Consider the following 12,067-nt stretch of genomic DNA (forward strand, 5'->3'; position numbering starts at 1 on the left):
GCGACGGAAAAGTCGCGGAAAATATACGATAAAGTCATAACAGCGACGAAAAAGTCGCAAACATACCGATCATTACGAAAAACAGCATTCGGATGCTTTCGGTCCATTCGTGGATTAGTAAATCTGCCCCTAAGCCTGCATATCCTAACAAGAAGGGAAATGAAAGGGATACCTACATTGCAGCAGTTGAATGTGAGCTGAAGGAAGTCAGGGGGGCAGTCTCCCACCATGTGCTGGAAGCCATCGTAGTCCAAGCCAAAATTCTGAAAAAAATGAGGAATAAAAGAGCATATTCACTTTTCTAGAGAACTGCTGTGTAATTTGCACTACACAATCTAAAAGTAAGATGGGGTGGTTTGCTTTAAAATCTTAATGACTGTTCTTGTGAAGGCCAAAAGTAGTTGCACAACCTGTACAAGTAAGCTACTTTTATATAACCATCATCAGGTGTTACTACATATAATGCTATTTTCTAGCCAGGCATTAACATCAATTTAGAAGAAAACAAGGAATGTCATGCAGGACACAAAAATGATTTTGCAGTGATTGATTTGTAACAACAAAACTGTGGAACTGAAACAAGACTGGGTATAAATCATTTAGACGATTCCTTGCTGCCTGCTTACCTCTGTGCGTGGCAGATAATCAGGGTCTGCTTGTATCCGGGCTATTATTTCACAAAGGATTATACCATAGGAGAACACATCTGCCTACAGCGAGGAAGAAAGAGAACACGTCTTCAGTAGAAATATATCTCATCATTTGTCAAATTCTACGTTTGGTATACAGAAATCCACATTCACCACCTCTATGAATAAGATCCTTAAAGGGGTGGTTCACCTTCACATAAATGAAGCTATTTTAGCAGATTATGTCATTTTAATAAACTATGTAATGTACCTCTTTAAGAAAATATCTACTTTTTTAGAGAAAATTACCTCTATAGCAACTGCCCTATAGGGTACTGGCAGTAGGAGCTTTTAAAGCTACTGTGCATGTCTGTTTCCCGTCTCTTTCCTTCCTGCCTCTCCTCCGATTGGCTGCTAAAGTTACAGGCACTTAACATGATCCCTGCTGCTGCTGTCTCCTGCTATGAGCAGCGTACCGAAGCGAATCCACTTCTCTCAGCCAAGCAGGAGAGAAGCCTTGGCAGGAGACAAACCGATATATGCTTCATCTGACCATGCCCTTACAGTTAGTTTTAAACAGCTTATTAATACACAGTCTATGCATGACACATATTATACTCAGGGGAACATAATCTATCTTTTGGGTAGCAGTGAGAAAAAGGTGGACAACCCCTTTAACTGACATTAAAGAAGAAGGAACATTTTGGCACCCTGAAGTGATTGCAATTGCTTATCTTCGCATGAGCAAAGACTGAAGAAGGAAGAGAATTGCTTTGACGCTTACAACTTGGCTGGTGGAGTTTTCTCCTCATGCATACAAGGAGAAGGAAGGAAGAGGATCGCTCACCTGCATTAACCCTTGCTCGGTGCAGTTTACTCCTAACAGGAGTACCAGTCAGGGGTTTTAGGTAAGTGATTACAATCACTGGGGTTACCTAATATTTGGCACCCCCCAGTGATTTAGCCTTTCTCCTTTAACATATTCTGCTGCTCTTTCCTAGGGGGCAAGAAAATGCCCTTAGGCTACTGCCAGACGGAGTGGATACACAGGCCAAGAATCAGCCAAACTGCTGGCCCTTGCTTCCTCCAGTGTCTGCACTACATCAGCCTGGGACCTAGGCTTGTAAAAAATGTAAATTATTACAGTAAATACTACTTTACCCTGACCATGAATATACCTAAATAAAGCACAAAAACTTTTCTGGCATGTAATATAAATTTAGTTCAGCCAAGATGTCAGCAACTTCAAAATCCCATTTGAGTGCATCTACCATTCTTTCCCCAAATATTTACATTTATGCATAAGTGTATCAAGCTGCTATTTCTCACCTTGACGGGGGTAAATAAAATTTAGAGACAACAAAACTTACCCACACTAGGGTCTTTACACAGTTATATAGACAATATTTAGGGACAAAAATATGGTTCAAATGTTGTTGTCTATATAGAAATATAAACTTATAGTTTAGGTTATAGTATAGTTTATACTATTCAAGAATCTTTTAAAAGAAAATACAATTTTTTATTTTTAAAAAATCCTTTACTTTTTCCTCTCCAAACATAATGCTTTTTTTTTTTTTTTGTTTTTTTTAAGCTTTCTGTCGGCTTAGCAAATGCATTTTACTGGAATAACATGTCACTGGAACAAACAATGTCACTACATACACTGCCATTGATCCTGGGTCTAGTAATTTGCCAAGTGCTGTCAATACTCTAGATTGGATGCAAAATAAAATTTGGTGACGGAAAAAAAATCAATAGCTTGCTGGGTGTAAAAGTACAGAACAGGGAGCACTTAAAAATGAATTTGGCATCTCAGAGTTTATCCATAATTTGCTGATATCAGGTTTGAAGCCTGAATTAGAAATAAGATGCCACTGCTTTGTTTGAACAATATAAATGATAAGGATCTGGAAACGCTCCTAATGTCCTATGCTTTTACTGGCTACATGGGTATAAAGATTAATCTTTTACTACCAGTCAATGCTCAAACACTATTTGTTTAGCCTCTGAGGAATTTCACGAATTTCCATCTGACAACATAGGGAAAAAATATTGACTTGTAAATTCAAAGACTGTTACTATGGCCTTTTGTATCTATACTTCTATTGTACAAGAAAACCACCCTTCTTAAGTCTTAGTAAATACAAGAAGGCTTTAATGCCACAAACAGAAAAGATATTTACAGCTGCATTGCAAAATCAAACATTCCATTAGAGCACTGTACCATGCCATTAGCTTGATGGTTTTCCCTTTTGCTGTACTCAAACATATTGCATTAATCATCCTTACCATGCATGGTGGCATATTCTTGTATATGGTGGTTTTTACGGTGAGGGTAGTGAGGTTGTGGAATGCTCTTCCATGTGATGGCAGATTGTATTAATGCCTATACAAGGGGCTTGGATAATTTCTTGAACAAGCATAATATCAAAGGCTATTGTGATACTAAAAGCTACAGTTAGTATAGATAGTTTATATATGTGAGTGTACAGATAGGTCGGTAAGAGTGTGTATTATATTTGCACAGCTAGAGCAGGGGTCGGCAACCCGCGGCTCGTTTTGGCCTTAGGTGCGGCTCGACTGGTGACTATCATACTCCGCGGCGAGCAGCGCCTGAAAAGCCACTGAAAGACTAGTGACTAGTCTTTCAGTGGCTTTTCAGGCGCTGCTCTCCGCGGAGGATGATGTGTGTGCTGCCGCTGGCCGGCAGCCTATCAGAGAGGCCGCCGGACCGCGATGACGTCATCGCGCCGCCGCTGCGCTGAAGAGGAGGACCGGGCTGAAGCCAGACTGCAGTAAGGAGGACTGGGCTGAAGGAAGGCGCGTGATTCGCTCTCAGGAGGTAAGTCACACTTTTAGGGGGGCCTGGACTCTGGCACATTATAGGGGGGCTATTGGACTCTGGCACATTATACGGGGGCCTGGACTCTGGCACATTATAGGGGGGCTATTGGACTCTGGCACATTATAGGGGGGCTATTGGACTGGCACATTATAGGGGGGCTATTGGACTCTGGCACATTATAGGGGGGCTATTGGACTCTGGCACATTATAGGGGGGCTATTGGACTCTGGCATTATAGGGGGGCTATTGGACTCTGGCACATTATAGGGGGGCCTGGACTCTGGCACATTATATAGCATTAAGGTAAGAAACAATATATGCAGTGTTAGATTTGTTTTATAATGGTTTTGCGGCTCCAAGTTTTTTTTTTCTTTTCAAAAACGGGTCCAAGTGGCTCTTTATGTCTTAAAGGTTGCAGACCCCTGAGCTAGAGGGTTGGACTTGATGGACTTTGGTCTTTTTTCAACTCAACTATGTAACTGTGTTTGTAGCAATATTACATGACAACCAACATTCCTTTGAAAGAAGACTAGGTGCTTTTATAAAGGTCATGGAACTGCAAGTTGTCTTTTAATATCCACCATTTCCAAGGATATAATTGAAAACATGTTTATGGCTTGTTTATTATATTTTACAATAGGGGATACATTATTCACTATTTATTTTACAATAAGGAGTATTTTATTTACTCTACATATTAGAGTAGCTTTGCCACTGTAATTTTGTTTATAATTAATTACTGCGGTCCTGCTTCTACTGGAAGAACCCCAACCTTCGCTCAAGAGGTGCACAAATATCCTTCAATACTTGTTTCTCTCTGATGCACAGTTCATCTTTTACCATAACTGATCATGGTCAAAGCAATCTATTGCCCCCACCTGTCACCTCTAGAGCTTCAAGAACCACAAAAGTGGCTTCCTGTCTACTGACCCACATCGTCTACTAACAGATTCTTAGTTTTTTAGCTGTCAGCAAAAGCACTATCAATGCTTACTTATGCTCTAGCCTTACAAGATTTTTTTTTTTAGCGTATCTCAGCTCCTGACAGACTGTAGCCTTTATGGGGCAAGCAGACATTTGACTTTAAAATAAGATTTTATATAATGTATTAAAGTGAATCATTAGGCTTATTGCTCTCTGTAAACAATTAGTATATTGTTGGTCATTTTAATAAAGACTTCACTGAGGAAAGGCACACAGTGAGCTCTAAAACTATTAAAAAGATCAACAATGAGCTCAAGCTAGGAGTGTGTTAATGAGCCAATGTGGGCTTCTGCAAATTACTTCCATAGGCATTTTCTGGTCCACTGAGCTATTAGTGGGCAAGCAGGCAACACACCATCACATTGGAGACAGCCAGATCCTCTTCCAAATAGGTTGACAAAATTTATTTTTAATGTGATGGGAGATTTTCTTTAAAATCTTTTCAGAAATTTCTTGTCTGTAACCAAAAGTTCCTGTAATTTAAAAGGATGCTAAAGGCCATCCTGGCTTTAATCACATGGGATCTATAGGATGATTTTCTTATTAATATTTCCGCCATGCGTGAAATTCAAATTTTAGTACCCTATCCCTAACAGGATAATATCTAGCAGTAGTGCTGGTCTGGAGGAACCATACAACTGTGTTATTCCTATAGATTTTTATTAATTTATGTAATCTGCTTATATGGTAACAGTACAGCACACTAAATGTTCTCATATCCACTACTTGAAGATAGGGATGCATCAAATCTATTTTTGGATTTGGCCAAATCCTGAAACCTTCGTAAAAGATTCACCCGAATACCAAACTTAACACTAAGTCATAATTTGTGTATGCAAATTAGGATACAGAAAGGCTGAAGAGAACCACATGCGCAGGGGGAAAATTTAAACTTCCATGTTTATGTGACAAAAAGTCACGCGATTTTGAGTATTCAGTCTGGCCAGGAGCATTGATTCAGCTGAATCCTGGATTCGTGCATCCCTACTTAAAAGAGGAAATCAAACATTCATGGACTGCTTTCCACTGATTTTATCAATGCCTAGTGAACGTGATGAATTTGAAAGAGTAACAAAATAAAGGAAAAGATTACAGTGATAGGTAAATTAGGGGTTTCTGTGTTGTGTGGGGCTCTTAATTTTGGTTCGGAAGCTGGAGTTCCCGTTTTACTGGAACTTAGAATAGAATATCTTTATTGTCATTGTCACGTGAACAACAAAATTTACAGAAGCAAAAAGAACAACTCAAAGCGAAAGCATTTAGCAACAATATCGGCAATACATCAATCTTTCATATTTAGGGCCATAATTGCTTTTGAATAGAAGCTATTTCTCATCCTATTTGTTCTAGCTTTCAAAACTCTATATCTCTCCCGATGGCAAAAGCTGGAAGAGACAGTGGCCAGGATGAGTTGAATCATGTATAATGGTCCATACCTTTTTTCCGACAGCGAGAGCTGTAAATGTGTTCCAGGGTGGGTTCCCATAGCAGGTGCAAGTCCCATGCCTATACTGAGTGATTTTGCAAAATTATGCCCACTTAGGTATATACCAGTCCTAAGCACAATTTTGCTTGAAAATCTGGGGTTGTGAAGTCCATTTAATACAAGCCTTAAGCTTTTGAAGAAGGTCTGACATTGTAAACTTTTACGTTTGCACAAATAAATGGAAACAGTAAAAAAATGAAAAATAAAAATGTGTCTGTGTATATATATATATATATTTTATATATATTATATATTATATATAAAAGACGCCTTTCTATACATATATGTCTGAACCCACCTTTTCATCATAGGGTTCATCTCTCAGAACTTCTGGGGCCATCCAGTAAGGTGACCCAACAACAGCAAGCTTCTCACTTCCCTCACTGAAAGAGACACACAAGGAAAGTAACCACTCTGACAAGAACTTCTGCTTAAAGGAGAAGGAAAGGTAAAAGCTAAGTACGCTTTATCAGAAAGGTCTATGTAAATATAGCCATAAGCACTCACAGAAATGCTGCACTGAGTCCTCTATCAAAAGAAACACAGGATTTCTTGTCTTCTTTTTTGTAAACACGTTTCTCTCACAAAAATCCTTAATTCCTGTGGCCAGTCTGCCCAGTTCTCTCCTCTCTCCTGCTCCCCCCTCCCATGAGAATGCTAAGAACTCCCTCCCCCCTCCCTTTGGAATGTGAGATCTGAGCTATAAGGCCTAGAGCTGTAGCAGGAAGCTACTTAAAATGGCAGCTGCTGTCTTAAACAAACGGAGAAAGCTTCTAGAGCATACCATTACCATATTCAGGTATGGTAATGCTTTCTGCAGAATAAATATAGTGTTCTAGGTGGCATTAATGTGGCAAATCATAAAAACATTTACCTGGAAGTCATACAGGAATGAAATCAAGAACTGACTTTACATGGATAAAGAGAATAGGCTGTGCAAGCAAAATGCCTTTCTGTGACTTTAGCACAGTCACCAGTTCTCAGTTGTCATTTGATTCTGTGTCAGAATAAGTGCTAAACATTAAGGGGGAGATTTACTAATCCACGAACGGCCCGAATGCGTTTTTTCGTAATGAACGGTATTTTTTGCGACTTTTTCGTTGCAGTCGCGGCTTTTTCTTATGTCCCACGATTTTTTCATCGCCGGCGCGACTTTTTCGGATATTTTCCGCGACTTTTTCGTCGTTGTCGCAAAAAAATTGGATTGGTTTTTCCACCGTTTACTATCGCTTAATACGAAAAGATCGCGAAGGCAACAAAAAAGTCGCGACAAATAAGAAAAATCACGACGCCGACGGAAAAGTCACAAAATTTTCGTTTCCAATACGATTTTTTCCCTTTCGGGATTCGGATTCGTGGGATTAGTAAATCTGCCCCTAAGAGTATTAAATATTTATTGCTTATATTTTTTGTCTTGCAATATTATGTGGCCATCAGGAGGGGGTCAAATATACAAAAAAGAATGAATAATTGCATGAATTTACACAAGACTTACATAATGTATTGCTTTTTACACTTCTGATAACATAATGCCTGGAGAAAAGGTACGCCCCACCACCACACTGCAGCTACAAGGAAAAGTGCCAACATACTGATTGAGTTTTGCACCGCCTTTGTATATTGTATATATTGTACTCTCAACATAGGTTTAAAGTCGTAAACCAAGGCAGGGGGGGTATGCAAGAAATGCTTTTTTTGACAAATTTTGGCTCAATTCAGTTCCCCTAAAGAAACATTTGGGGTAATTTTACTGCAAGAAGCACAGATTTACTCGTAGTTAGTTGCACGTAAAAATATTAAAAGGTATTAAAATGTGTTCCTTGCACTTCTTTATAATTATGCACAGGAAAGTCCTTCCTGCCTCCCATTCTGAAGTGAGCACAGTTGAATCTCTAGGGTTCCCTCTGTGTCAATGGGTGCTGCACACTTGTGTATAAAGAATAAAGTGCACGTGTCACTCACACACCACAGAAATTATGAAGCCGTAATGCCCCCTGGCTTATGCAACACCACTGGAATTTCAATTTGTTTCAAATGCACTCATAGCACTTCTGTATAGTTGTGCACAGCAACACTCAGTCTTTCCTGCCTCCCATTTCAAATTGAGCACAGATGAACCTAGCTCCAAGTTTCCCACAGTACCCTGCGACAATGGCTGCAGCACACGTGTGCCTAAAGAATAAGGCACACAGGTCACTTGCACACCAGAAATTACGTTAACAAGACTTCAATGGCAGCAGCAAAGTTTTCCAAAGTCTTATGTGAATTTTATGAGGCAAGAGAATACTTTCTATATCAAAAATGCTTTTAATGAACATTTTAGATCAGAGGGTTTTTTGGGCTGTTTTTACCGCCTCGTGATAAACCTTTGTTAGAAAGGGAGCCTTTTCTCTCATTTGCTTCTGACACGGTTTTATCTCTAGTTGAAATAAGCTGCTTTGTAGCTCAGGACATTATAGAGGCCAGGGCTTGGTATGTAGCAGATACTGATAAACCATTTATGACAGTGTACTTTTACCAAATAAAAGAAAAGTCAAATGCAAGCCATCTACAAAACTACAGGATGTAGTTGTTAATTTCTGTGATGCTTTAAAATAGGAAAGAGGTGCCATGAGTCTTTTTTTGCTGCTACTGAACCTTAAATACACAGGGTTATAATAAGTAAAGGTGCAATTCACTGAAAATAAATGGGAAACAAAATCCTACTGCAATAAGCTTGCATCTAAGCCGTCTATTGAATTAAGCCACACAGGCAAGCAGTGAGGCTTTTTCCGTGCTGTAATACAAATGGAATTAGCTGCTAAACGCTTTAGATATCGTGTATTTCTGTTGGCAAGAAGAAAATAACCACATTTTCAGAATGGTCTGCAGCTGAACACACTAACTGGCTGGGCATTTATTGCTAAACTCTATGTGTACTTTTGCAACTGTGACACATTTGTTTCCTCGGAGACCAATAAAAAAAAGAATATCATTTGAAAACAGTACATTTATTGTAACAAGAAATGTTATTGGTCAAACCTCTAAAAATGCTAACAGAATGAACCTGTAATCGTATTTCGGATTTACACTGTCCTAAAGAAAAAAAAAAATGTACTGATGGTTGTAAGCTCTTTTGGGCAGGGCTCTCTTCACCTCTTGTATTGGTTATTGATTGATTTATATGTGACTCTGTATGTCCGATGTATGTAACCCACTTATTGTACAGCGCTGCGGAATATGTTGGTGCTTTATAACTAAATGTTAATAATAAATGTTAATAATTCTTTTCAACCTAAAGGACTTACTTTTGTGAGTCTGATGTGCCTTGCTGCTATAAATAATATACTTTGGTTATAAAATAATTTTCTTTTTGGACTCCTTTCTTTTGCAATTAAGCACCAATAAGCACCAATAAGTGCCAAATGACTGGTGCATTTGGCTTTAAATATTCCTCATTTGTGCAGGTATGGGATCCCTTATCTGGAAACCCGTTATCCAGAAAGCTCCAAATTACAGAAAGCCCGTCTCCCATAGACTCCCAACTAAGATATAAATAACCCTTATTGGATGCAAAACAATCCTATTGGGTTTAATTAATGTTTTATTAATTTTTTTAGTAGACTTAAGGTATGGAGATCCAAATTACAGAAAGACCCTTTATCCGGAATGCCCTTGGTCCCAAGCATTCCGAATAACGGGTCTTATACCTGTAGTTTTAGATCAAGCCTATGATGCAATAGCATGAAATGCGTAAGGCTTTTATACCTTATGTTTTTGCAATACAGGTATGTGACCTGTTATTCAGAATGCTAGGGACCTGGGATTTTCTGGAAAAAAAATTTGTGCAGACATTTTAAACTTGTGTGCAAAAGGCAGCTTAAAGGGAACACTGATCTCCAAACTTAAAGCCTACTAAAAAAAAAAAAAAATCAATTAAACATTAATGAAACCTAATAGGAGTGTTTTGTCACCAGTAAGAGATAATTATATCTTAGTTGGGATCAAGTACAAGGTATGGTTTCATAGGACATTTTTTAAAAATCTGAATTTATTTAATTAATTTAATTGAAGTGCAGTCTATGAGAGACAGCCTTCTCGTAATTTGGAGCTTTCTGGATAATGGGTTTCTGGATAACCACTGTAAAGGATTATTTTATCAACCTGTTTGTCAGATCTGAAAGTGCTTACCATATATTATTTTAGCCATTTATGTTTGGCACCCCCAACGATTTTAACTTTCCTTTAAAGTGTATATGTTTAGCTTAATGCCCTCTTAAAATTCAAATAGCCCACTAGCCATATAAAATTAAAAGCTTGTATTCAGTTGCCTTTTAAGGTGTCTACATTATTTAGTATTTTGTTCTGTGACCACTATTAGTAAACTTTTTGAAAGGGCTTTTGACACAGAAAAGTGAAGTTTAGCTTACAATGAACTCTTAGTTTGAAAGAATTACTGTATATACTCGAGTATAAGCCTAGTTTTTCAGCACCCAAAATGTGCTGAAAAAGTCACCCCCGGCTTATACTCGAGTCGGGTGCCATGGGTCCCTCTAGACTAGCACCCTCTCTCCTTTGTGTCTTTGTGTGCAAATTAGGCCACCCACAACCAGACCCTCCAGTGCCCTGGCCTAGGCTCCCACTAGCAATACTTATTTCCCCTTACATCTCCTCTGGGACTGGGTCTGCTGCCAGTTTGCCAATGCGCAATGAGCGTGGGGTAGTACTCATATTGTTTTTGTTGACCCTCTTCTCTGCTTACAGAGCTAGTTTACTGTTTTTATTTGAAATAAATATTTAAAAACATATACCCCACTGATGCCTCAATTAATGTAATTTTATTGGTATTTATTTTGATGTTAAAACTTAGCAGAAGCGGCTGCATTTCCCACCCTAGGCTTATACTCGAGTCAATAAGTTTTTCCAGTTTTCTTAGGTAAAATTAGGTACCTCGGCTTATATTTGGATCAGCTTATACTCGAGTATATACGGTATTAATAGGAAAATGAATACTAAAAAGTCTACAGTCTGAAATACTGCAACTGGTTTGCTGAGTCACTTTAACAAACACCTGGTTGCTAAGGTTAAACTTTTTAAATATAGCAAAAGCATGTGCTTCTCCAAGAGTATGTGCAGTGATTACTAGATTAGGGGAGGGAAAAGAAAACAAAAAAAAAATTGTAAATCTAATGACACTCGTTACCTGGACTTTATGCTCGAGCTGATGTCAAGAAAATAATAATATACATCAATAAAACTTTGGGTTGCGCAATATGAACTTTTAGCACCCACAGCAAACTCAAAGTGGTAAGTTGCAAAAGTGAGAACAATAAAAGTTGACAGGAAACTGACTGGATTTCTAGTTGCCTATTACTACTGTAATAAATATAATTTTAAATTTTAGGCTAGAGAAAATAATATAGAAAGGCAAACATAAGCAAAAGATGCATAAAAGTGGTGAAAAAATGGTTGCTCTGGGTTTAAAACACACCTGCCCCCCTTACAGAAGCCAAAACTGTCCCCACCCCAAGCTGCATTATGAGACAATTTAAAATGACATGAGTTTCAGTAGACTCCAACCCAAACATAAATGCAAATACACAAAACAAATGAAAAGGTCGACGTGAACCAAGAAAACAGACAAATATTTATGAGTACTATAAACTACCGTGGGTTTAAGTTTAGATCTGGCTTTATGTGCTTATGCTATGAGGCAAAAAGCAGACAAGCTGTATGGCTAGTTAACAATGCAGTTTACATGAGCCGGAAACAGTTCCTGGGCATATAGTATATTAACCAGTTAATAACCCACCATGCTGCATGTATCTTTTATAGATGTCATACGCTGACTGACTAACTTAGGAAACTAAAAATCAACCCACAAATCAAACAGAGGTAGGTAAGTAAAACCCACTCACACAACTGTTAGTCCTGATGGGAAATGTTACTTGTGTTCTATCAGTTTAGTATTCCTGTGACAGTTACATTGCATTTGCAATTTTGTACTGCAAATTAAAAAAATACGTATATATATATACACACACACACACATATTTTTTATATATATTATATAAATATATATATTATATAAATATATATAAATATATATATATATATATATATATATATATATATATATAT

The 12,067-nt window shown here is 38.1% G+C and overlaps 1 protein-coding gene across 2 annotated transcripts in view; it reads right to left on the reverse strand.

Moving 5' to 3' along the window:
• Window positions 1-12,067, reverse strand: part of tesk2 (testis associated actin remodelling kinase 2) — a 57,712-nt gene that overhangs the window by 9,419 nt on the left and 36,226 nt on the right. For both annotated transcript variants that reach the window (XM_012961315.3, NM_001078878.1), the window contains 3 exon segments: window positions 6,246-6,330; window positions 627-710; window positions 177-263 (listed from right to left, as the gene is read on the reverse strand). In XM_012961315.3, coding sequence (XP_012816769.2) covers window positions 177-263; window positions 627-710; window positions 6,246-6,330 — 256 coding nt within the window.

This window comes from Xenopus tropicalis, chromosome 4, assembly GCF_000004195.4.
Source record: "Xenopus tropicalis strain Nigerian chromosome 4, UCB_Xtro_10.0, whole genome shotgun sequence".
Taxonomy (NCBI): domain Eukaryota; kingdom Metazoa; phylum Chordata; class Amphibia; order Anura; family Pipidae; genus Xenopus; species Xenopus tropicalis.